Below are 24404 nucleotides of genomic sequence, written 5' to 3'. Positions count from 1 at the left end.
CCGAGCGCCTTTCCCCGGCAGCAGCGGCACGTGATCGACTTACGACCTTCGTAAACTCGGGCTATTGTGGCGCACCGCAGGGGTGCCCTCATGTCTGCATAATCTTACAAACCTCCCACAGGATTCTTACCGTAAACGGCTAGGCATGTACCGTTTAGAAATAGTCTAGAATGCCGTGCATGGATCGATTGCGAAAAAAGAACTGTCAAATCTAAAGGTTATTAACTGGGTCAATTCCTACGGATCCGTATGTACATGTGTACTTTGTTATGTACCTCCCTATGAAATCCCTCCACGAGAATACCTACATATATCTAATTTACCCAGAAGAACAATGCATTATGCCAACCACCTAATTTACTACGCATAATGTATTGATTAATATGTGATGTGATATTCGAGATGTTCATTTATAATTATGTACATAAGTAGCCTCGTTCAACTTAACGCCGAACCGTAATAAAAGATCTAACTCTAAATTTCGACCATCTATACTCTAACATATATAAACGTCGTATGTCATTTGCAACCGAGCCAATATAAAAGACCTCCAAATGCTACGTTAATAACGAGATGCTGTCCCAAACTCCACGCCATGCTGTACAAATACTTTGGTGAGAATACAGTCCATATGAATAAATGCGTCCTCAATGTCGTGCAGGCTACCATCACGAACACAAGAGAGACTGTCACAAACAACGTCAAAATTGCAGCATGCTGCTGATACACACGATCGTGGCCAGGCTTCGCTAATTCCCTGCTTTGAAGGAGTAGCAAGTTTGATGCTGAGGTCCACCATATCGGGGCAGCCCAGTTGCTGAGGAACGTTAAGACTCCTACGGCAAAGATATTAAATCCGCTGACGCCATTGTACGCGTTTGACAAATCCACGCCGGAGATCGCGTTGGAGCCTCCCATTGCGAAGAAGGAAGCAAATTGCAGTAGCAGCGATGATATCGTGACGTCTACAGCTCCCAGATGGAGCCCGCTCAGGTATAGGTAAATGACCCGAAATAGTAAGAAGAGGGGTATGTTGGTTACTCGAGACTGTGTCAACGCAAAAAGCGTATACAAGTGATGCAGGGTTCGTATCGCTGCGTGGAAGTTAGCCGGCATTGTTTCTTACTTATAAAGAAAACTCACCATCCCCTTTAGATTGCTCAGTCCCCTGCACAAAAATACTGTACAAGGGACATATTGAAGTAAGTCCAAGACCGAGGAACACCGCCCGTGCTCGGTTCACAAGGGTCGGTCCGTCAAATAAGTCCACAAGCGTCTTCGCAAATCCAACAATTAGCTCAGGGGCGTCTTCGTTAGTAAAAGCGAGCTTGAAAGATATTGCTGATGTCGCTAGTCCCACAACTATGGAACCTGAGATAGTAGTTGGGATCCTCCGAAGCCCGTTAAATAATTCCAAAGAGACCATCGCATACGTCGTGAGGGTAAGAGACCAGAGCAATTGCGGATTTGACGCCACAAAACTAGTCACGATATCGGGCTCACCGGCAAACTTTTGCCCAGTCTGGTTCCACCCTCGAGTCAACCGCATAGCGCCAAGCGCAATGAGGCCCATGAGGAAAGACTTATACGTCGCCCTTGGACTCCTGCTTCTACGTTAGTGCGGTAATATCGAACCCCGATAGATGCTACTTACGACCTAATCGCGAGATAGAGTAACCACGCAGAAGTAGCCCAATACCAAAAGTGTTGCTCTTCCTCAACATAACTACTAGCAAACATCATTATGCCATATAGCACCGTGATGAGTACAAATGGTGCTAAGTTAGAAGCTGTTACGGAAGGTAAAGTTACTACGGTGTATACCGCTGCGATAGAGGCCACTACCGCTACCACTTCGCCGTAGATGAGCATTGACATATCATAGTTGCTCGCCATGCCGCTCATTAAAGTCTGCGCCCTTGATAACCACTGAGGGTTGTTAATACGTCATACCCAGTTGCGAAAATATTAATGGGTTAAATCTCGCACCTTTGACACATCCATTATCTGGTCCTCGCCTGGATTTCCCCCGCTTGAGGCAGTTTCAATTATTTTGCTAATTTGCTGCCATTCACAGGCCAATTCTTCGGCCCCGGAGCTAGGGCGAACACAATCAAGGCTGGGGTTTCTACCAACTGATGATGAACCACTAAAGCTTGCGGTGACAATATCGAGGATCTGCCTTGCGTTACGCACAAGAATATGGAGCCTATCTCGTTCTTAAACTAGTTAGCACGGCGTCTACCAATTACGAAGAGGGTTACTTGCTCTCTGGCCAAAAAGGTAGAAAGTCTACCATAAACGAGCCTAGATTATTTTTGGGTATCGGGAAGCCGAGCAAAGCGGCAAGAGTAGGGGCTAGATCGGACTGCTCTACGACATTATAATACTGGAAATCCTCGACAAAATCTGCTGGCACTTTGACGGGTTTTGCGATGGGCTTCAGTTTAGGTGATACAAACACGAGGGCAGCTGAAGTTTCTCCAGGAGAAGAGGCTCCATGGTTACCAGCATCATTCATGCCATGGTCACCACAGAAAATAAGAAGAGTCGAATGAAGATGCGGCTGCGTCTCTATTGCCTCGTATATTAGGCGAATGATTCCGTCCATCTCCTGCTGCTTCGGAATCATATTTGGGCCCCGAGGGCCAGTTTTATGGCCAATATGGTCGAGACCGAGGTAATGGAGAACCATTGTATTCCAGTCATCGTTGCGCAACTCGCCGGGGATGTGCCTCGTCACGTTGTTGTCGACTTCTGTAAAATCGGAGACGAAGAAGCTCGAAGTGCCGTCCGCTCGATCGAACACACCGGGGAATAATTTTAGCCACGTATCATCACCATACATAACTAGCTTCCCTGATTTTTTTGCCTTCATCTGAGCGAGCCAGGTGTCCTGGACAGCGAGCGTCGAAGACGTGTCGGCTTCGTCGAAACTCAAGATCGCGTCGAGGAAGGAAGGCGTAGAACCAGTAGTAATCGCTTTTATCCGAGGCATCGTGATAGTCGGCGACGTAGCATGAGCGGTGTAGGGAATGGCAACTCCATTTTGAATAAGCCTGGGAGTTCGTGTCAGCGATACAGGCCCGCGAATTATGCCTCGATTCCTCTAACCCTTGGGTAAACTCGAAACCGGAGCCATTTAGATATACGAAGTCGCTGCGCTGGTCAGTTAGACAAGCGCACGGTGACGGGTGATAGTTGCGCCAAGTAAACGAACCTGCGCAAAGCATCGACAACCATGAATATTAGACGATCGAACGGCGCTTCGGGTGGCGAGCCATAATCGAGGGATTGGTACTCGGCTAGACCAGGCAAGAATGGTTTATAGGGAAAGAAACCAACGGCGAAGAGGAGGATTGCGACAGGTATTAGAAGATTAGCTGCGACGAGAAGTATAGTCGAGACCGGGAAGACATTATGGCGGTACATGACCAATTGTAGCGCATAGATCAGCTTTTCCGGCCGGTTATAGCTGTATTTATGAATGCAAGCTAGAGGTCAATTTCACCTATGCTCCATTGTCTATCATGAAGTGAGGGTTCGATTAGAATAGTAACTAGAACTGATTGATTTCGGGATGTTGAAAGCTGAAATTACAGAGCTGATAGATCCACTCTTAACGTTGCACCAGGTAATGTACATACTTCCATGTGCAAGCGCGAAGGGACAGGTGTATCTTCTTGCCCTGTAATAATAAGGTTAGGTACCGTGGGGCGCTGTATGCATCTACTGAAGTGTTCTTTGCAGCTAGGCCTGCTAGGTCATGTACCGATGTAGCTACCCAAGTACCAGAGGGACCCATACACCCCACAACCCGATCAGATGTTCATGCATATGTCAAGACCCACTCTCTCGTCGATTTCATCCCACTTCTGGAGCTTTCCAAGACAAGTTCAACATTGCCGCAAGCTCAAACAAGCTATTCTCTTCAATAATGTTTTAAGTAATTCAAGAGCCAAGTCTTATCATGACTATCAACGATCCGCCTGATAACATTTTTATCCGCTTCAAGAATCACATCGACAACAACATCTACCGAGGTTTTCAGACCATTCTCACATTGCCAGTACATATGGAGAACCGTGAGCAAGAAATGGACAACAGTCCAACCAACAGCCACGATATTGTTCCCCAGCAAAGAAAGCAGGTGATTCCTCCATCAAATTCGAGTACATCAAGTCCAGATGATACGAGAGAGGCCGAAGTAGAAGACGTCTACCACTGGGCCATCTCATCTCCATATTCTCCTCTAAATCTACAGTCCTTACGGCAACCTCGCCCGACTGATGCGCCTCGGGATTACCCCGATTGCTTCACCTTCCGGGACGCATTCGAGGATCTCTTAGCAGTGAATTCTGGAAAACCTCTATCTGACCTGCGCAGACTCGTATTCTCCAAACACTTTGAGCATGTGCGGTACTTTCCCTGGGGAATGTCCGTTGAAAATTGGGTTGCCGGCGTTGGACTTCGCGGCCTTTGGAGCGCTTATTTCCCCCTCTCCCCATCGGCTAAGCGTGATTTGTCCTGTGGTATAATCTCTCCTTGGAGGAGTCTACAGATAGGAGAAACGACGTTCCATCAATCACCCGTATCGATGTGGCCTAGCATGATCCTCCCGCCTTGGGAACATCACCGGTCGTGGCGATATGGCGATCCGATCGGGTCTGAAGAAAAGCCAGCTGAGCATGAAGATGAAACGACGTACCCCCAAGAAGCAGACACGGAATATGATCTATACGAGCCTCCGCGCTCCGAGCCTACTACGGATAATAAGGTAGTAGAGATAAATACTCCTCGAGGACTAAGTAATCAAACGAGATCGAGCCAGGCTACTGATTCCCAGGATTCTAATGACGGGACTGTGACCCAGACGATCGAAACACCAGATGGCGGTAAGATTGTAAAGACCATCGAACAGCACGGCTCAAAATTCGGGAAAAGAGTCAATACTACTACAAAACGATTTAATGCTGCTGGCGAGCTGGTCTCTAGTAGCCGGACAAGCAGCTGGTCATGGTCTTATCAGTCCCCGAACCTATCTTCAAAATCGTTTGATGAAGAGGGGTCAGATTCAGATGACGAGAATGCAGATTGGCCCGATGACAAGGAGGGAAGGTCTACTGGAAAGGATCCCAAGTCTAATGGTTGGTTTTGGAAATAGCTTCAACTTTGAACATGGCCCCCTTTGTATCGTCTATAATGAGATACTATGAGCATCACCGCTTACTTTCAAGCATACGCCTTCATGTATATACCTACGCAGCTCGTTTAAACACGCTAATAATACATAATTGCAAGTTAGCAGAAATAAATTACCATTGAATACACGTGTTGGAAGCCCCTTATCATCGCTCGAAAATCATGCTTTTGTTTAGTTATCTAATTATAGCTCGTGGTTCTAGACATAGCTAGTAGCTACATGGTACACTCAATGACGTGCCTGAGCCTTCTTCTTCCTCGTCATCCGTTTCCTCGCGATAATCTTCTGCTGTAAAGCATCCTTCTCCGAGACTTCCTCGCTCGCCTTGGCACCAGAATTATCACCTGCTGCTTCAACCTTTTTCTGCCCCCGCCATTTCCCATTTGATACAGAAAAGTCCTTGCCTCTTGGTAGATACCTCGATCCATTCGCATTCGCACCTCTATCTTGGCCTTCACCATCAGGGCGCTGATTGCTTCGGAATGTCCGTTGTCTTTCTTGGTTGTCCTTCCTCCTTGCTACAACCTGAGCGTTCTCAATGGCAAACTCGACAATCAAGCGCTGCGTTTTCCCAGTCGGGGTCTTCAATGCGTGCCCGTTCAGCCACCGTAAGCCCATGAGTGCCCATCGATGCGAGGAGTATTCGATAAAGCCATAGCCTCGACTTTTACTGGCACCGTCCACTTCAGGCACCTTTGATCCTTCTTTGTTCTCGAATACTATCTTCGCCTGCTTGACTATACCCTTACCCTTCTCTTTCCGCCGGCGTTCGGCCTCCTTGTCTTCCTCTCCGCCTCGGGCATTCTCTTCTTTGGAAAGCGGCTCTCTTCGACCTTCCTTGACATCCTTAGCGAAGCCAACAACAGCTTCACGAGCTAAAGCCTTAAGCTTCTTTGAATCCAAATCGCGGGGGATATTGCGAATCGCTAAACGAGTAAGACTTAGATGGAGACTTGGGTTGCTTTCAATGAGCTTTTTCCGTTGGGCAGCGCTATCTTCGCGAATCTTGACTTCCGTAGGAGCGAGCGTCGCATATAGAGGCGAGTCCGTCATGAGAGCACCTTCAGATAATAAGTATAGTCGGCGCTTATCCTTTTCCTTGCCAAGCCGAGCGGCAATACCCTTCTCTGCGAGATTACTCGCTTCGTCTTTGCTTACAGCCTGTGACACTTGAAGAATGCGACCGTCCATAGTGTACTTGCCCTGCTCATCCGCTAGTTCGTTCTGCAGAATCGACTTTTTATTGGGTATCGTAGACTGCTGAGCGCGTGGTGCACCCTTGAGACATGCCTTGGAATCATTTTCGCTGACAAAACAGACGAAACCTGTGCCGGCCGGCCGATCAGTCGCTCGATCGACTACGATACGGGCGTACCTGACGCGTCCAAATTGCTCGAAGTGAGATTTTAGTTCTGCGTCTGTAGCTGTAAAGGGTAGATTGCGAATAAAAACAGTCGACTTATTATCTGTCATAAAGGGTTTCTTAGGGGTAAGCTCGCTTCCTAATGCAGCACCACCTTCATTATCAGCGTCTTCAGATTTGTCATCGTCTGGGTTGGCATCGCTGTCTTCATCCTCCAGATTTTCCATATGGTTTTTCATGAAATTTTTTATATCCTCATCCTCTTCGTCGTCTTCGTCTTCGTCTTCTTTCTCGCTCTGGTCTTCGCCTGACTTAGCGCCATCATCTTCCAATGCTTCGTCCTGGTCCGCAGGCTTAGTATTTTTACTCATGCTGTCATCTTTATCTGGTTGTTGCTTCTGTTGCTCCCACGTCTGCTTATCAACAGCCCAGTCGACAGCTAGAGTTCTGCCGTCAATGGTCTTCCCATTGATAGCTTCTATAGCCTTTTCCGCATTCTTCCGGCCACGCATGGTGATGAAACCGAACCCCGAGAGTTTCCCTTTGGCATTTGGAAGGTCGGCATATTTTACTTTTCCAAACCCCTGGAATAAGGATGCGAGTTGATCTGACTTCTTGATGCTCCAGGGCAAATTTCGTACGATCAACTTGGGTGCTTTACGAGCCTCAGCCAGGGTTGCTTGCCTCTCGGCCTTCTTAGTAGCGGCATCTACCGACTCGGTACCTGGTTGGCGATGTCGGGGTTCTGCAATTTCCAAAACTAATGGACGACCGTCCAACTTCTGTTTGTCGAGCTTTTCTTTAGCCTCTTTAGCATCGTCGGCGTCGGTGAAAGTAACGAAGCCATAACCGCGAGAAGCCTTGGTCTGGGGGTCAAGAATGACAGTAGCATGCTTTATGGGGAAATGTTGAGAGAAGAATTCGGTCAAGGTCTCGGCGGTGGCTGTAGGCGGAAGTGATCGCACAAAGAGAGATCTGCTCTGCTCAACTCGAGCTTTCTTGGTAGGTGGCTCGACAGTGGAATCGACATCTTTCGAAGGCGCATTTGAGTTTAAGTCTGTTCCAGACGCTCTGGATCTTTTAAGATCACTGCTACTACCCATTTTCACTTCCACATACGACTTCTGCTACAATTGATACCGGTGAGATAACGATGGCGCAGATGAACGTAGCTTAGAGAGAATAAAAATTATAGTCTGGAAAGAGGAAAAAAGTCCGATAAGTAAATTTATCGATAAGGATAGTATTAGCGTATAAGTGGAAGTGCACATCTAGAGAAGTACCTAAACGCACGCTAAATGAGTTCGGTACTTCAGGTAATTACGGAGCCTATTAAATGCGTTGAACCGTCAGACCGTGTAATACGGCGCGGGGTAGAAAACGGAAATGCTTTGGCAGTTGTCCTAGCAGCCGTTTCGGTTTATTGATTTACTTACCAAATATAGGAAAGTCGCGCCAACACAAAAAAACATTACCTTACCCTGTAGCAATAGCAATGTAGATGTCCCATTCATTAGATGTCCATAGTGGGGGATACCAACGATATCGCGATACATTTTGCGCGTCTACTTTTACACTCATTATTTTGCTCCAAGTGGCCAAATAGATTCGCTATATTCTCAATTCCTATAGACACTTCGTTATCCACCTCTTTCCAACTCGAAATCAAATCTACTATATCCTTGGGCGCATATTTTTCACCGCCTACGGCATAGGTTCCGAGGGGTCAATACAAACAGCTAAACTAATATATGTAACGGAACTATCCTATTCAGCATGCCAGCTCGAGCATCTGCTAGGTCCACGCGGACCGCTGGCGCCGTATCCAGCAAGGCGTCCCGACGAGTATCGTCGTCAAGTATCGATCTTCCCGAAGAAACGCCCGACAGCCAGTTGCGAACCCAAATATGTGCAATATTCCGCGACGCGCAGAAGACAACCGCCACTCATAGAAAATTAGTTGTCAATCTCCGTAAGATCCACGAGGCTTGCTGTTACGAGCCCACGCGCCCCAACAAGACTTCTACAACCGAATTCAACGAGGCCGACTTCAATACCGAGTTTACACGATGCGTCCTCAGAGTTATGCCCGTAAAAAAGAGCGAAGGGGTTGGCGAGAAAATCATCCGCTTTATTGGCCTATTCCTACGTCACGCTAATGACAAGGACAACGAACTACTAGGGGAGGAAGATGTCGATGCTAGCACCATGCCCGAAACCCCGAGTACTCGGCTCACTACTCAAGTTATGGAGATCATCTTGCCCTTACTTACCTCCAAGGACAAGTTCGTCAGATATAGATCAACCCAGCTGATCTCTCACGTTATCAACTCCTTAGATGCTATCGATGACGACTTGTTCCAGAAGTTACGTCACGGCCTCCTTAAGAGGATTCGCGATAAGGAGGCTATGGTCCGCTCGCAAGCCGTACTTGGCCTCGGTAGGTTGGCTGGAAATCAGGTTGAGGGTATGGTCAACTCGGATGACAGTGATGATGACGCCGAAACTGGTCTGCTGGAGAAGCTCCTCGAAGTTCTGCAGAATGATCCTAGCGCTGAGGTGAGGCGCTCGCTTCTCGTCAACCTACCTATTCTACCAAACACTCTCCCATACCTCTTAGAAAGGGCAAGGGACCAGGATCCTGCTACTCGTCGCGCGGTCTACTCTAGATTGTTGCCCGCACTCGGTGACTTTCGGCATCTCTCCCTCTCGATGCGAGAGAAGCTGCTTCGCTGGGGGTTACGGGATAGAGATGAGAATGTTCGAAAGGCTGCCGGAAGATTATTCCGCGAACGCTGGATTGAGGATTGCGCAGGTATCAATCAACCTGAAGATGGCGAACAGCCAGCTACGACAGCTCCTCCAACCATAGATGGACTTCTTGAGTTACTTGAGCGCATAGATGTCGTCAATTCTGGCGTCGAAAATGGTGTCGCACTCGAGGCCATGAAAGGCTTCTGGGAAGGAAGACCAGATTATCGAGAGGCTATGGAATTCGACGACAGTTTCTGGGAAACGCTCAGCGCCGAGTCCATCTTTATAGTACGAAGTTTTAACGACTTTTGCCGAACAGAAGGAAATGGAAAATATGAATTCCTAGTTGAGGAGAAACTACCTGAGGTTACCAAGTTAGCCTTCTTCCTTGAACGCTATTTAAACGTTCTCATTGAAGCTATAAAGAGAGTCAACAATCAGGATAACGTAGAGGAGGACGAGGAGGAAGATACAGTCGAGCAGGAGTTCATTGTGGAGCAATTGCTACATATCATCCTCACCCTCGACTACTCGGATGAAGTTGGCCGACGCAAGATGTTCGCCTTACTACGGCAAACCCTATCCATACCGGAACTGCCCGATGAGATTACCAAGCTGACCATCGAGGTGCTCCGAGACATATGTGCACCTGATACAGCTGGTGAGAAGGAGTTCTGTAGTGTCGTACTGGAAGCTGTTGCGGATGTTCACGATACCATTGTTGACGAATCTGTCGTTGGGGATGGCGAGGAGAGTTTCCACTCGGCCAGGTCCGAAGTTAGTGGCGACAGTACTCCTACCAAGAAGAAGCATGGCGCAGACGCCAGTCTAAACGAAGAGGAAGCACGAGAGAAGGCAATCAAGGAGATCATGATCAACATGAAATGCTTGCACATCGTTCAATGCATGCTCTCAAACGTCGAAGGAACCTTGCAGCAGAACGACCACCTTGTGTCGATGCTTAACAATCTAGTTGTCCCTGCCGTTCGTAGTCACGAAGCGCCCGTTCGAGAACGTGGATTAGTCTGCTTGGGGCTCTGCTCACTCCTCGATCGACCACTTGCCGAAGAGAATCTAACTCTTTTCATGCATTTCTTCAGCAAAGGCCACTCAGCACTTCAAATTACCGCGCTACAGATCTTAACAGATATTCTGAATGTCCATGGAGCACAGCTTCTGACGGCAAACCCAACTTTATTGAAAGTGTACATTCGGGCTCTCCGATCTGGCTCTAAAAATCCAGAGGTCCAAGGCGCAGCCACCCTCGCAGTCTCGAAGCTATTACTTGGCCGTGTAGTCACAGACCATGATACTTCGGCAGAGCTTCTCAAGACACTAATAGTAGCTTATTTTGATCCTTCAACCGCAGGGAATCAGAGCGTCAGGCAAGCCCTCAATTATTTCCTACCTGTATTTTGTTATTCGAGAGCCGAGAACCAGGAGCTTATGGGAGCTGTGGCTCTCGATGCGCTGCATGCCCTATACAACGTCAGGGAGGGCCTCGATGACGATGACATTGATGTCGATGACGAAATGGCCAGCCTAAATACTATCGGCGCCTGCTTGGTTGACTGGACAGACCCTCGAAAGTGCTACACACCTGGTATTCCTATGGATGCTGACAAGAAGAATGTGAACGGAGACGTCCATCTAGACTTAGCAAGGGACATTCTTGATAAGTTAGATAGTAATCTGAGCAGTAAGTTTCCGTTACCGTGTGATGTCGCTATTCATACTAACAACAATACAGAGGAAGAGAAGAAGGTCATCGCATCTCTGCTAGGAAAGCTATATATCTCTCCAGCCTCCTCGGAGGATAAGATTCGTGCCTTGTACGAAGACATTTCGACAGCAGTCGAAGAGAACCTCGTATCGGATGCCACGAGTAAGAATGCTCTCTACAAAATCCACGTGAGCTTAGGCAAGATCGTGAACCAACTTAACGAGCAAGACAAGATGTCGAGGCGAAGCGCTAGTAGGAGCGTGTCTCTTGCTCCCGATGAGAAGACCACCATGGAAGATGCTACTGTCATCCGGGTGTCGAGAATCAAGGAGGAGGATGAAGAAGAAGAAGAAAAGGGTGATATAGAAGAGGAGGAGGCTGATGTCTCTGGCCCAGCTGGTCGGAGTGAAGCTGATTCTCTCGTAGAAGACCTTTTGACGGACGGAGAGACATGATAGTTATGACTTGGATACCTAGGTGTTATGTCTCATATTAATGTGTGAACGAATAAATACCCCGTTTTAATCGAAAAACTCGCCCGATCTATCGTATTACACGTTGTCTCAACCCTAGCATTGCCGATTGAACTCGTGGATGGCCCATAGACCGAGTTGCTAGATGGACCTAGGCACCATATTAAACTTTGTAATGTTCTCTCGATCAAAGCAGAGAAGGCCACTTGCCGGTTGACTAATTAGGGATGAATACGCATAGGAGGATATATTTCTGCCTCGGGATTGAGTTCACAGCAACGAGTTTAAAAACTTGTTTAAGAGATTAGCAAGGCGTTGGGGTTGCATGAGAGATCTAAGAATCATAACTCACCTTAACTATTGGTGTATGTCATTAGATCATTAGAAGCTGCAAGATATCGATTATCCCAACTTTCCTATAGGACGAGCATGAGAAAACTATATTCAAGGGATAACCATGCCTCTATATTTAAATAATAAATGGCTCGGAGGTGAAGATCTAAACTGAGTTAGTAGGGATAAAATCAAAATCGCGTAGCGGCAAGGGATCGGCAATATGTGGGATGGTTTGTAAATCGCTAGCCTGTTCTCAAAACCGATATATTTGAAATCGTTTCAATAGATGGTCTCACATCTAAAATAGGCGGTCTGGTAATATAAGTTATATCACCTCTTATTCAGCCTACGAACGTGCTTTAGCTAGACTGCCTCAAGAAGCTATTCGAGATTGGTCCTAGTAAGAGTAAAATTATTTCTCACGCCACGAAAGGTCTACTAGGTTGAGCAAAGTATTGTAACAACACACTAGCCGTAAGTTTTGGTACACAAAACTACGACAGCCATTGATTAGCAACCCAGCAGGTAGCGCCTGTGGTCCTGTTGTATATAATAACTATTCGTTGAGTTCATACCGCGCCAGTATATTCAACTATAGCGATGCCGCCAGATATCAGAGCCCCGAATGTCCGATGCCCACCATCCAACGGGCCTTTACGACCCCGCTACCAATCCCCAGGCCGTCCACCATTGTTGGATTTTATACATCCTCACGCACTACCAGGCCTGTCTTCGGGTATCATACCGGCCGCCCACCATTATGCGATGACTATCACTTAGATTGAGAAGGAACGTGTTTCATGAGTAGAAGTTGGCAACCTGCTCGAGCAGAGCCAAATCGACACCCCGTCGGGAAGATTTAGACGGTTCTGATGTCGTGATAGTGATGTTTCCGATATCACACCAATGGTTAACGGGCTATGGAGATGTTAGTAGGATTGCTGGATGAAAGGGGAATAAGGGATAGACTAACCAGGCAGCTAAGATACTTGCACCAACTGCAGTTGTTCTGGTTGGAGTAGAAGTTCCTGAGCAACACGATGAAGACGACGATAACAAGTATGAGAAATCCAGCGCGAACGAGCCACCACACCCACCAGAGGGGCTTCCGACCCTTGAAGAAACCTACAGGGTTTCTGTAGAACGAAGGGAAGGCGACGCTAGTGATACCGCCGCCGCCTACGGTAGAATACGAAGGCCCTCCAAAGTGATCCTCGCCGATCTTACGGCGGAGAGCATTTGGAGAATGGAGGACGCTAACCCCCAGACATAACCCGACAATAAACCCGCCGATATGAGAGAAGTTGTCCAGACCGGGGAGCAGGCCGAGGGCGAAGGATATAAGAATCTCGATGATGATAAATATTAGCTCTCTGCCGGGGTTACGCCTCTCACCCCACGAGTATAGCAGATCGAGCAAGGTCAGAGCAATAACTCCGAACAAAGACCCCGATGCCCCGGTAGATGAAATTCCCGGAGCGGCATAGTTGCCTCCCATAACAAAGCCAAAGATGCCAGCACTCATATAAACGAGGAAAAATCGGGTGGATCCGATGGCCCTTTCGATCTCCTTTCCCATGGTAAGCTGCAGCAGTAGATTAAAGCCGATATGGATTATACCCGCATGCATAAAGATGGGGGTTATGAAGCGGAACCACTGGTTAGGTGCCGGGTCCTGATTCAAACCGTTAACGGGGTCCCACTCAGGATTGGGAACTCCGTCAAACCCGCAGAGCTCCGACAGAGAGCACTTATTCGAGTCGTCGTTAGGGTCATTCGAGGTGGTATTGGGGCAAGGCCACCCAAATCCCTGTTGCGTGACGCCCGCCGGTGGGCTATAATTTTGTACACCATTGACGTTCTTCATACAGGGGACGAACCTCGAACCCATGTTGATAAGAACCTGTTGCGAAGGACCTATCATGGGGTTGAAGGAAGGCTGAATCTGAATCGGGCTACCTGTGAGCTGAGCGGCCTTGACGAGCTCGGCAATAAACACGGCGATTTGAATGATGGAGAATAGATAAACCATGATGGGTATTCTCTTCTTCTCCGACCCAAGCATGCCTAATTCACCGAACCGGATGCGACCACGCTTGGGTAGGCCTCGACGATTACCCGCCTCTTGATCTGGGGCGTCGTAGACATGGTCAGTCGAATCGGCCGCATAACCTGGTGACTTGTTGCTCTGGTTGCGCATGGGGATATCGTCGGTTCCTACGGGTGACACATCACCCGGTCCGGAGCCATGATATCTTGTGTCGTAAGCGAAGGTCTGTTGGCTGTTGTTTAAGGAATCGGAGTTCTGGTGGGATTGTGAGTTAGTCGGGTAGACATGGTCATCAAAGACGGTCTCGAAGGGAGATACGATGGAAGCACCCGGACGTTCTTGATTATGCGCATGCGAGGTGTAGGAAGGCGGGGTTGTAGATGCCAAAGATGGCTCGTATTGATTATGATGTCGTGATGAATCGTTGTAGTAGTCGTTGGCCGCCATGGTCGCTCTTCTATGAGGGTTGGTTTGCAAAATAGAAAAGATGTGGCCAGCACTAAATTTGCGCTTTTTTGTTTTTGTTTTTGTTTTTTTTTCGTTTTCCAATTCTAGACCCGTTTGAGACCCGAAAACACCAGGCTGCGCGGGTAGACGAGTTGGAATAAGATGTCTCGAGGTGAGCCGACGTAAAATCGGATGGATGGCTTGGCGGTCGCTAGTCGCTCGAACGAGTGTGGGAGGAACAACAACCAATTAGCGTAATGAACGTTGCTTAATATGGATTTCCGCCTTGGTTGATTTGATGATGATGCCTCTCTGTTAAAAGAAAGAAACGAAAAACAAGAATAAACGAAACTGGGAATGGAAAAAGGTGTTGCTTCTTTTTGGAGATTTGTTTGGCAAAGCCTTCGTATTTGTTTGAATTATTATGTAATGAGGCAGGACACACAGCCAGATCCAGCGGTTGTCGTCACGCAGCAGAATAAGCGCGATGAATTGTATTGCATATGATGTACTGATACACGATCAAGTAGGAAATGAGGTGTGCATTGCGCCGGGTTACTGAAAGATATTTGTACAGTACTTAGCCCTCTACAAAGATTGCGTGTCACCGGATGCTTAGTGTAGTAGCTACAGCCTACTAACAAGAGGCTGTGCTAAAGTTCAGCGGACTAAGGTACCCGTGGTACGTACATTCCAGGGGCTCTTCAAGGGTTCTTGACTGGGTTTGTGCTTCTTTACCATTCTAATTATGGAACCCCCAATGCCACACAGCTTACGTACGTACGCCTTCTTCATCGATGATATATGTATTCATCTGAATGGCTGAATGATACTATATGGGCTAACAGTCCTTGTCAAGCCACACATTGCATTGCCATTCTCAACTGCTAAGCCTTTACAAAACGTAGGTAGCTACGTATTCATATATAGGTACGTTTGGGCAATATTTGCGAGGCTCCAGGTTGTTAGGTAGTGTATATCCATGTTCGGTTCAAATCATTCTACGACGTCCTTATGTTCCCTAAATTAGCTTTATAGAATTCCATGCCAACTTACAGTAGAATTTAGAGAATACAAATCAAATAGCTCTGAATATGGAGGGAAACGCTATTAGCTCTGTCATTGCTTAAAGTGTCCCCAGCTATATTACATACCATGTAATGTTTCCTAGTAACTCCTATATCTGCCAAGCCTGAGACTGGCTGGCAGATTCCTCACGAGTAAGGTGCTCAATGAAAACTCATGCCGGAGCATAGTAACGTCTCCTGTTGCCACTAGTATCGGTAGCGTGTAGAATAGTCTTTTGGACTGACGACCAGACCGCGACCTTTCTTAGCGCCCTTATAGACCGTCTCGATGATATCAATTAGCTCTTGCTTGTCTTCGAGGACAAAGTTGAGCTTATTGTTATTTCCCGTGCCGTAATCGCATAGCATGTGCTTGTTTCGGTAGAAAAACATGATAGTGCAAGGGTCATACAATTCTGTACGGGATTGACTCATTAGAAGCTGCTCTTCAAAAATAGTTCAGAGAGAAGGGACAATATACTTACCATACATCTGGTTGAAGTCGGGTACTTGGTCGATGTCGCAGACATAGATGACGCAAAAGTTCTTTACTCTATCTGCGATGCGGTATAGGACCTCGTCTTGTCGCATGCATTCGGGGTCATGATCGCGGCCGAAACGAATCGCTATAGGAATAATTGACATTAGCACTTTTCTCTATCAACTATAGTATCTCTTGAACGTTTGCTTCGCTTACCGACAACGCGCTCGGTTTCCGAGAGGATGGCTTGGTCGACATGCCAGCCGGTGTTCAAATGTGGTAGAACAATGGAACCCATGATTGGACTAGGGCTAAGTCTAGAAATGTTGACGATGATGATGAACGGTTGGTGTTTTGGTTTTCAGAATTTAACCCACGCGCTTTGACTACCTAGAGCGTTGAAGTTAAATAATGACATCAAGCCGCGGCTGTGTGGGACATGCTTTTAGGATCTTCTAGTAAGCACGCTGGAAATCTTATGTGGTGGGGCAGTACATTGCAATCCGGGGGATTTACGGCTAAATCACTAGGCAGCCCGTGTTATTTACGCAGTACTCAACTATAATATTGGTAAACTTAATTCAATCACACACATACAGCTTGGAAAATAATTCATTCAGATTAGGCTTGGATGAAGCTGTTGATTTGCCAGTCACAGATGAAGGTGTTATATTGGTTGTTTTTTTCTGGGGCAAGATATCATATGTACATGGAGCGAATGGCAGATCGGAGAAAATCTCATTAACGGGTTAGTTTCCCACCTGCTAATGCGACAAGCTCGGGGAAGATTGGTGTCCCGAGGCCAGTAACAGGATCCCATCCTTCAACTGCTGGGAAACCGTCAACACCGCATCCGACAGCACTACCACTTACGATATCAGTCAACCCTTTGTATCCCTTCGAGTACAACCACGGGTTCAAGAAGCCCAGCGGCCGTTTGCCCGACGAAATGAGCGCGTCATTTACCAACGAGATAATTCCACCCGTCAGAGGACAGCTAGCGCTAGTACCGCTAATGGTTCCCTCGGTTCCGTTCCAGAAATACGCAAAGTAAAGTCCCTGCGCAGAGATATCCGGGTAACCACGGCCTTTCTTGTTATATAGACCATCGTATAAGCCCTTCAGGTTCTTAACGTAGTTGGTAGCCTGCTTCGCCTGGTACGCAGGTACGTCGAAGTAGTTGCTAAACCCACCACCGCTGGTGTAGTTACCATGCGCAACGCCATCAGGGCCAACAAACGCGGGACGATACGCTACGACTTCGGGCTCGAAGTTCTTCGTAGCACCAACTGCCGTTACATAGGGACAGCTGGGTGGGAACTCGGGAAGAAACTTGGTCGTGTTCTTGCCGTCGTTGCTCACACAGTTGCCGTATGATCCGACACCGCTGTCGCCGCTAGAAAACAATAGTGAGGTACCACGAGCGCCCACCTGAGCGAACTGCTGGCAGACACGTCGGGCGTACGACTCTGGAACCGTCTGCTCATCATCGGCATACGAGGTCGCTACATTAAGTTAGTAATCCATCCAAAGGGCTAGGTAAAGTACAAGATAACATACTATCAACATATTAGCGTCTATTAACAACAAAGGGGCATATACAAAGGCAATTTTACACATACCTAATGACTTGCGGGAAAGACTTTTGATCAAGCAGGTAGTTCACCCATACGAGGTAGGGTTCGTTCGTGTTGTCGGGAGTAGAAACCGACGGGATAAAAGGCGGGCTGCCCCCCGTCGAGTAACTGATGATTGGAGCTACAACCAACACATATTAGCGGGAGAGCTCTTTGCAGAATGGCCTCTCTAAATACGTACTCTTCCAGTTTATACCGGCAATGGCCTGGAGGTCCAGGTTCGCCTCCTTAGAAGTGCCCGACTCGATTTCCTCTGGCGTCAAAGCGTAGTCGCCAGGTCCGTTTGCGATCGTGATTTGTGGGAAATCCTTTGCGCTTGAGACCGCCTCCGGTCGGTACTTGGCGAGGAAGAGTTCCCCGTCCGACCGGATAGGATGCTCACCAAGGAAGTTGTTGAACCCGATCTTGTTCTTGCCGCAAGCGCGAGTTTTGTAGCCCTTGGTCGAGTAAAGAGTCTGGAAGCACTCAGGCGTGACGGAGCTAACATTGCAAACTGCGCTTATGTTCTCATTGGTAGGTGGTGTATATTGGGGGTCAAGGTACACCGGCGCTTCGACATGATCAAACTTCTCGGCGCGAGCACGGAAGAATGAATTGGTAGGCTGGATCGTATCGATCTTATCATGCAGATGAAGCGGAAGAGACCATTTGGGAGCCCGAGCGACTACACCCCCATCCTTATGCTCATAAACGTGGTACTCCGTGTCAAGGAGACGCTCAATAGCCTTCACCGGCAAAGACACCGTGATCCAATCCTTAGCTGAGCTATATCCTGACGGAGTGACCCCGTTGTCCGCTAGCCACTCGTGGACGAGGTTAAGAGTCTCATCAGTAGGCTTGACCAGCTCCTTCACCTCATCGGCGGAAAGATGCTGACCGTAGCGGGGGTGATCCGGGTCAGAAACTAAACAATGAAGGTCAGACTTGGGCTTTTCATTTCATCTAACTTAAAGAACATCACATCTCATACCTTCGTAAAGGTGCCTCTCGAGCTCCGGGAAATTGCTCTGCTTCACGCCAATTTGAAGGTCAATTACATGATCGGCAGGCGCGCGACGAACTCGCTTCCAATCTCTTGGAACATGGTGCGCATCCTTGACACGATACGGCGTTCGTGATCCCACGGGGTTCGCAAGGGAGACTTGGGCAGCGAGAATCGCCGAAAAAGCAAGACCAATGCCGACCATTGTGCACACTTCAACCTATCAACCTATTAAGGGACGAGGACGAGTAGAGCAGGCGAGAATAGGGCCGGAACAGCTAAGACCGGATCCTGAGGAGAACAAAGCTCCCAGAGTAGCGCTCGTAACACTTTATATTGTTTACAATGACAGCACGCTATCTCGTACGCACATAATGCAAGCTGATAGAGAGCAAGGATAGATAGCCCACTGAACCACGGCCCTGGTCTAACCCGCATTCAAATATCCAATTGGAGCCCCCGCTTACCACAAACCGGAAATTACATTGATTGCGTTGTGATATATTACGTAGGTGAGGTAGTATAGCTGACGCCGTCGGTCATTTCCTACTATGCTCCTACTAAGCAGTATTCACCTATTTTTCAGAGTCACGCCATATCTCACCTTAACGCATCCGGAAGGTCGGCTACTTATCTGTACCCAGGTCCGTGGGTCTAGATCGTGTCCCTGATTTATTGAGATCCTGCCTTAGCTACCAATACGAGGTATTGACGAGAGTAAACAATAGGTAAACCAATTACGCGTGAAGACCATAGATAGACTATTCTTTTAAAGAGGGAAAATTACCAACCGAATTACCTACTTACCTAGATATCTATTCACGCAAGGGCTTCTAAGCCTTCTCTTATTGGCTAATGCCCACATCATGAGAAGGTTAAAAGCCCTTACATGATTGCTTATCTGATAGCTGACGAACGCCCTAGATTATCAGACCGTAGATATCTTTTATTCTAGTGTTTGTCATGTTAGAGTATTAACTAGATGATTTAGCGTACTTGTAGAATATGATACCCGGGCATTAGATAATTCTTAATAAGGTGCAATGTGCCATACCTACCTAAGGTACCTAGTTAAAGAGACAGCAGCAAGGCCCACTAAACTCTATAGTTAGAAGAATTAACTAGTTATAGGAAGTTCTTGGTATCAACCCATATTTCAAAGGAACATATCATTTTAAAGTAGGAAGGCCGAAACACACGACGCCTTCATACAAATCATCCCCAGAGTTTCGCCACCAACGTGCTAATATAAAAGGCAGATACCAAAGCCAACAGTCGTGGAATATCATGAAGTAGTAACGGGGAGGGGTAAATATGCCCGCATTTTAGTAAACAACAGTACATGCTTAATATCAAAACCTCATACATCACGATGCAGCAGTCAGTTTGACCGTGAGCATTCCTCGTGAAGGAACAGAAACCGTAACTGCACCGTCGGCGAGTTTTGACTCGACCGAAGCCACAGATCGGGTGTTATCCGTCACGAAAACTTCAGCAGCTGCTGGGGTAAAGTCTTTGAACGAAACCTTGACACTCTGCTGCGAGCCGCCGGAGTTAAGGAAAACCACAACTACTGAGCCATCCGTGTTCTTAAATGCTGTGATACCAGTGCTGGAAACACTACCAGACGTGCTAACGCGGTATGCACCGGGGCGTACGAACCGCGACCACATCGCGAAGGCCCAGAGACGACCGGAGGGTGTCAGTGTTTTCCCGTCGCTCGCAACAAGGTAGGAAGACGCTTGGAACTGGTTCACTTCCACACCTTGCCAGTAGATGTAAGCAGACAGGTTAGCGCTTGCAAGACCATTATGAATCTTTTGCGCCCAAGTAAAGCCTTCGCATTGGCCACCGCCGCTATACCACGTCGCACACCAGCGCGATTGGAGGTCGGCTGCCTCGGTTTGCCATGTCTTTAGCTTGGTAGAAATAACCGAGTTCGGGTCACCCGTGTACATGTGACTGGTAATATATCCAAGATATTTCTCCATGCCTGCTGAGACGAGACCTTGCGTGATAGTTCGCTGAGAGTTCCAGCCCACTACAATGTACTGTTAGTAACTATCTGCCGAGGCCAAGAACGAAAGGTATTTCTTGAAATATTCAGAAACTAGGTAGCCTAGTTAGAGCAGTCACTTACTCGCGTCGCAACAAGTTATAGACACGTTGCTAAGGTCATTAGCCCCAAGTGTATCGTATAATATGGGGATAAATGATGCAGCTTCGTTAGCACCGGATTGCATTGACGAGTAACTCGTTCTATAGAAGTCAATAAGGCACAACATCGAATTTCACTCGGCCGACACTTACACATAGTCAGGCTCGTTCAAAAAGCCAAGCTGCGTAATGGGAATGCCGCGCTCGCTGTAGTACTTCACGTACTGGACCAAGAAGTCGGCATAGGGTTGACGCCAGTCTCCAGACGAGCATGAGTGGCCTGGCGTACCGCAAAGGTAGCCGCCGTTGTTTTCATTGTTGTTGGTCTAGGATGAAATTTAGCTTAATGAGTCCTCAAGAGTTTGGTTGAACGAAAAGTACCTTCATGAAACCCGGTGCACTCCATGCATCCGCATAGATAGTTTTGACTCCATATTTCATGGCTTGCTGGCTGAACCAGAGTTGGCCTCGGTCATCATCGTCGAAGCTGTAGTTTGCAGCCGCGCTTGGGCCGCCCGGGCTCTTCGGGAGAATACTGTCACTATTGGACGTACCTGAGCCAATACGGTTACGGATGATTGTAAGACCAGCACCAGTAGTTGTGTTGAATAAGTAATCGAGACCCTGCTTCTGAGGATCTCCAGATAACATGTCCCTAAACTCAGCTGCGCGGCCGAATGCCTGGGAGACACCAAAGCCATCTATTTGTTGCAACGTAGATGCAGTATTGACAGTCAAAGCCGACTGGGCATAGGTTTGCCCTATGCTAGCAGCGAGCGCCGCCAGGGTGACAAAAGAAGCCATTATACTTAGAAGTCTTTATATAAAGACTTTAAGTCCTACAGGAAACGGTCTTGCTTGAACACAATAAAAAATGCGCTCGACAGGGACTCATGATCAGGAGATCATCGTAAACTTTATATAGCCGAGATAATTTTGTATAGTTACATTAGGTTCCATTATGAACACACTTTTGCAGAGATCAAACAATACCCATAGGATATTCAGCAAGCTGCCGAAGTAACTTAATCAACAAGCACGTCGTTCATTCGATCGCATCAGCGGGGGCGGAGCAGTGCCACGAGGACCGCTAATCTGCCCGTTGGAAATGCGTGGTATGAGTAGGTCAATATCGGAAAGGTACCATGCCAAGGTTGCCATTAATAGCTTATAACAGCCTTGGCACATTCTAGCCCTCTCGCTAGCTAGAAAGAAACTACGGAGATGCGTCCGTGGAGGTGGTGAAGGTACTGAATGGTTACGGTAGGATTTAACCGGGAAATGTTCTTCGCGGTAATAACTATCACAACTAAGGTTCGGGGAATAGTCATGTTGATTACATGCCTGTATAATATTCTATTGTATATCATTGGTGGAATTTTACTTGACAGCTCTATCAACTAGAATACATTCAACTATAACTATTAGTTAATATCTTTCGCCTTGCACCCCCCATATGTATTGACAATTTCCCCAAGTTGACCAAATGTAACCTTCCCTAGATATGAGCCTCACGCTCTAGTTCCATACTTATATTTATTGTCTTCTAGTCGAATAGGACTTGGGTTAAATGTACCTCATGAGTATGGCTACGTGGGCTAGTAACACTCACGAATTCTCAATTTAAGAGAGTAAATATTTTTAGGTTATAAAAGTTGAATAATACTATTTTGGCTCTGTTCTTATGTGTTAGCTACACTAAGAAGTGCGCATCCTTTTTTGAAGTGTCAGAGTCAGTATCAGTTCCCCTATTAGTAGTTTATTACCAGAAGGGTTCGATTGTAACCGAAAATAAGCAGCATAAATTCTAGCAACCCCTATTTGGGAAATTCTGAACTTTACTGACACTCAAATCTTCGGAGAGGTAGCTATGAAATAGGTATAATTATTATCGTCAATTAACTGGACAATCCGCCAGTCCCCAATCCCCGATCCCTTGACAGTCCCAACTATATACATATATAAGAAGGCATTCACCCTACAAGCCCCACTAGATGGTTAATGATATATAGTGTCTCCACCAGGTATAGCTAAGCTACAATCGAACCCATCCTCGGCTTCCATCATTTAAGACTCGCCGTTGTTAGCCAGAAGGTTGGCAGTGTCGCTGGGAACACCAGAGATAGCGTCAGAGAGAGCGCTCTTGGCGATGTAGTCGCAGAGAGAGTCGACGGGAGAAGCGCCGAGTCCCAAGTAGTAGGCACCAAGGCCAGCAATGTGGGGGGAAGCCATCGAGGTTCCAGAGATGACGTTCTAGGATATCGTTAGTACGAGCGGAAACAGCAAAGTTGTGCTTAGGAGTCAGCTTACCGTGGCTCCACCGATCCAAGTGGACTCGATGTCAGTGCCGGGGGCAAGGATGTCAACAAGGCTGCCGAAGTTGGAGTACTCGGCAAGCTCGTCGTCTTTAGTAGTGGCACCGACGGTGCAGGCGGTTTCCTCCGATGCGGGGGAAGAAGAAGAAGCGTCAGTAGCCTCGTTACCAGCGGCAACGGCAAGGAACAGGCCGGCATCGACGATGCTAGCGGCCGCCTCGTTCACGGCGCTGGAGGAGGAACCTCCGAGGGACATGTTGACGACGACACCCTTGGGGCAGCTCTGGCCAGCGGCGTCCTTGGCAACGAAGTCCATACCGGCGATGACACCGGAGCTGTGATTTCTAGTCAGCTAACTGCAGTCTTATACTCAGGTAGTTTAAGGGGTACCACATACTTGGTGCCTGAACCACTGGCGTCAAGGACCTTGACGGCGAAGAGAGATGTCTTCTTAGCAACTCCATATGTTTTTGAGCCGATTGTACCGGCAACGTGAGTACCGTGACCGTTGCCGTCGGTGTTATCGTCGTCAGCGAAGTTGTTGAGGAACTGGGCGCGGCCCTCGAATTCCTATATAGAGTTAGGCTATACTTGGTAGTGAGGAGATAATCACACATCACATACCTCGTGGTCGACTTCGATACCAGTGTCGATGACATAGGCGCAGGTACCCTCACCAGCACTGTCGTCGTAGGTGTAGGTGGTGCTACCAGGCTCGGAGCTTGAGAGACGTGCTAGACCCCAGTCGGCGTTCTCCTGGGTAGCCTTGATAGTGACAATAGCATCCTGCTCAATGTAGTCAACCTGGCAGAAAGTGTTAGAGCCTTCATAAATCCTAAAGTCTTATTTGTGTTGTCTATATACTTACATCAGCATTGTTCTTGAGAGCCTCGAGCTCTTCCTCCGACAAGCTGGAAGCGAAGCCCTTGAACTTGTTGGTGTTGTAGACGAAGTCGGCGTCGCTGGCGACGGACTGGATAGAGCTCTGGATAGACTCGGCCTTCGCGTCAGCCTTCATCTTGACAATGTACTTGCCATCGACGAGCTGGGCGCCTCGGGGCTTGATGACCGGCGCGGGTGTAGCTCGCTTCGAAGGAACAGCAAGTGCCAGAGGCAGCAAGGCTAGAGCGGCGGCGGTGCGCATTTTGAAGGATAGATGGGAGTGATGAGTCTGGAGTTGATCTTGCGGTGTTATTGGAAGCGAGTGATGCTTGATGGTCAAGCTCTGAGTGTGGGATGGTGAGAGTAAAGATAGCTCATTAACGGGAGAAGCATCTTCCTTTTTATAATACTCATCGCAACCCTTTGGCAAGAGGCGTGATGTTGTTGGATATTGAATGCAATACTATGATAGCCTTCATGATAGCAGATCTTTACTAAGGACAGCATTTCGTAGTCGGACAAACTTGCCAGTGA

General features: G+C 47.7%; 9 protein-coding genes across 9 annotated transcripts; 2 read left to right on the top strand and 7 right to left on the bottom strand.

The window, feature by feature from the left end:
- Positions 1-390: 390 nt before the first annotated feature.
- Positions 391-3667, bottom strand: F4817DRAFT_354681 (alkaline phosphatase-like protein). Its single transcript, XM_049305560.1, has 7 exons — positions 3221-3667; positions 3115-3159; positions 2269-3059; positions 1990-2219; positions 1655-1929; positions 1144-1604; positions 391-1094 (listed from the first exon to the last, which is right to left on the bottom strand). Exons 1-7 carry the CDS (start codon positions 3430-3432, stop codon positions 520-522), a joined length of 2589 nt encoding a protein of 862 aa, XP_049153565.1. The 5' UTR covers positions 3433-3667; the 3' UTR covers positions 391-519.
- A 216-nt stretch (positions 3668-3883) lies between these two features.
- On the top strand, positions 3884-5330 carry F4817DRAFT_354678 (uncharacterized protein). Its single transcript, XM_049305559.1, has one exon. The coding sequence runs from the start codon at positions 3971-3973 to the stop codon at positions 5162-5164; it is 1194 nt and encodes a 397-aa protein (XP_049153564.1). The 5' UTR covers positions 3884-3970; the 3' UTR covers positions 5165-5330.
- Positions 5331-5351: 21 nt separating this feature from the next.
- On the bottom strand, positions 5352-7773 carry F4817DRAFT_354677 (RNA-binding domain-containing protein). The gene has a single exon (XM_049305558.1). It carries the CDS (start codon positions 7667-7669, stop codon positions 5432-5434), a length of 2238 nt encoding a protein of 745 aa, XP_049153563.1. The 5' UTR covers positions 7670-7773; the 3' UTR covers positions 5352-5431.
- Positions 7774-8232: 459 nt separating this feature from the next.
- Positions 8233-11927, top strand: F4817DRAFT_29964 (condensin subunit Cnd3). Its single transcript, XM_049299779.1, has 2 exons — positions 8233-11019; positions 11071-11927. The coding sequence occupies exons 1-2, from the start codon at positions 8343-8345 to the stop codon at positions 11496-11498; spliced, it is 3105 nt and encodes a 1034-aa protein (XP_049153562.1). The 5' UTR covers positions 8233-8342; the 3' UTR covers positions 11499-11927.
- Positions 11928-12144: 217 nt separating this feature from the next.
- F4817DRAFT_354674 (rhomboid-domain-containing protein) lies at positions 12145-14794 on the bottom strand. The gene is made up of 2 exons (XM_049305557.1): positions 12826-14794; positions 12145-12770 (listed from the first exon to the last, which is right to left on the bottom strand). The coding sequence occupies exons 1-2, from the start codon at positions 14347-14349 to the stop codon at positions 12651-12653; spliced, it is 1644 nt and encodes a 547-aa protein (XP_049153561.1). The 5' UTR covers positions 14350-14794; the 3' UTR covers positions 12145-12650.
- A 164-nt stretch (positions 14795-14958) lies between these two features.
- On the bottom strand, positions 14959-16458 carry F4817DRAFT_29931 (mitosis protein dim1). The gene is made up of 3 exons (XM_049299775.1): positions 16114-16458; positions 15902-16042; positions 14959-15832 (listed from the first exon to the last, which is right to left on the bottom strand). Exons 1-3 carry the CDS (start codon positions 16193-16195, stop codon positions 15624-15626), a joined length of 432 nt encoding a protein of 143 aa, XP_049153560.1. The 5' UTR covers positions 16196-16458; the 3' UTR covers positions 14959-15623.
- A 4-nt stretch (positions 16459-16462) lies between these two features.
- On the bottom strand, positions 16463-19317 carry F4817DRAFT_354668 (tripeptidyl-peptidase 1 precursor). The gene is made up of 4 exons (XM_049305556.1): positions 18505-19317; positions 17716-18438; positions 17521-17655; positions 16463-17402 (listed from the first exon to the last, which is right to left on the bottom strand). Exons 1-4 carry the CDS (start codon positions 18719-18721, stop codon positions 16639-16641), a joined length of 1839 nt encoding a protein of 612 aa, XP_049153559.1. The 5' UTR covers positions 18722-19317; the 3' UTR covers positions 16463-16638.
- Positions 19318-19333: 16 nt separating this feature from the next.
- F4817DRAFT_29885 (glycoside hydrolase family 30 protein) lies at positions 19334-21589 on the bottom strand. Its single transcript, XM_049299771.1, has 4 exons — positions 21055-21589; positions 20827-20999; positions 20657-20775; positions 19334-20557 (listed from the first exon to the last, which is right to left on the bottom strand). Exons 1-4 carry the CDS (start codon positions 21475-21477, stop codon positions 19884-19886), a joined length of 1389 nt encoding a protein of 462 aa, XP_049153558.1. The 5' UTR covers positions 21478-21589; the 3' UTR covers positions 19334-19883.
- Positions 21590-22740: 1151 nt separating this feature from the next.
- F4817DRAFT_321427 (subtilisin-like protein) lies at positions 22741-24132 on the bottom strand (the record flags this gene model as incomplete). The annotated part of the gene is made up of 5 exons (XM_049301287.1): positions 22741-22926; positions 22984-23323; positions 23386-23558; positions 23613-23792; positions 23857-24132. The coding sequence occupies 5 exons, from the start codon at positions 24130-24132 to the stop codon at positions 22741-22743; spliced, it is 1155 nt and encodes a 384-aa protein (XP_049153557.1).
- Positions 24133-24404: the final 272 nt, after the last annotated feature.

This window comes from Daldinia loculata, assembly GCF_022478755.1.
Source record: "Daldinia loculata strain CBS 113971 unplaced genomic scaffold F4817scaffold_115, whole genome shotgun sequence".
Lineage (NCBI taxonomy): Eukaryota > Fungi > Ascomycota > Sordariomycetes > Xylariales > Hypoxylaceae > Daldinia > Daldinia loculata.
The sequence above is the reverse complement of the archived record's forward strand: the minus strand, read 5'-3'. Positions and strand labels throughout refer to the sequence as shown.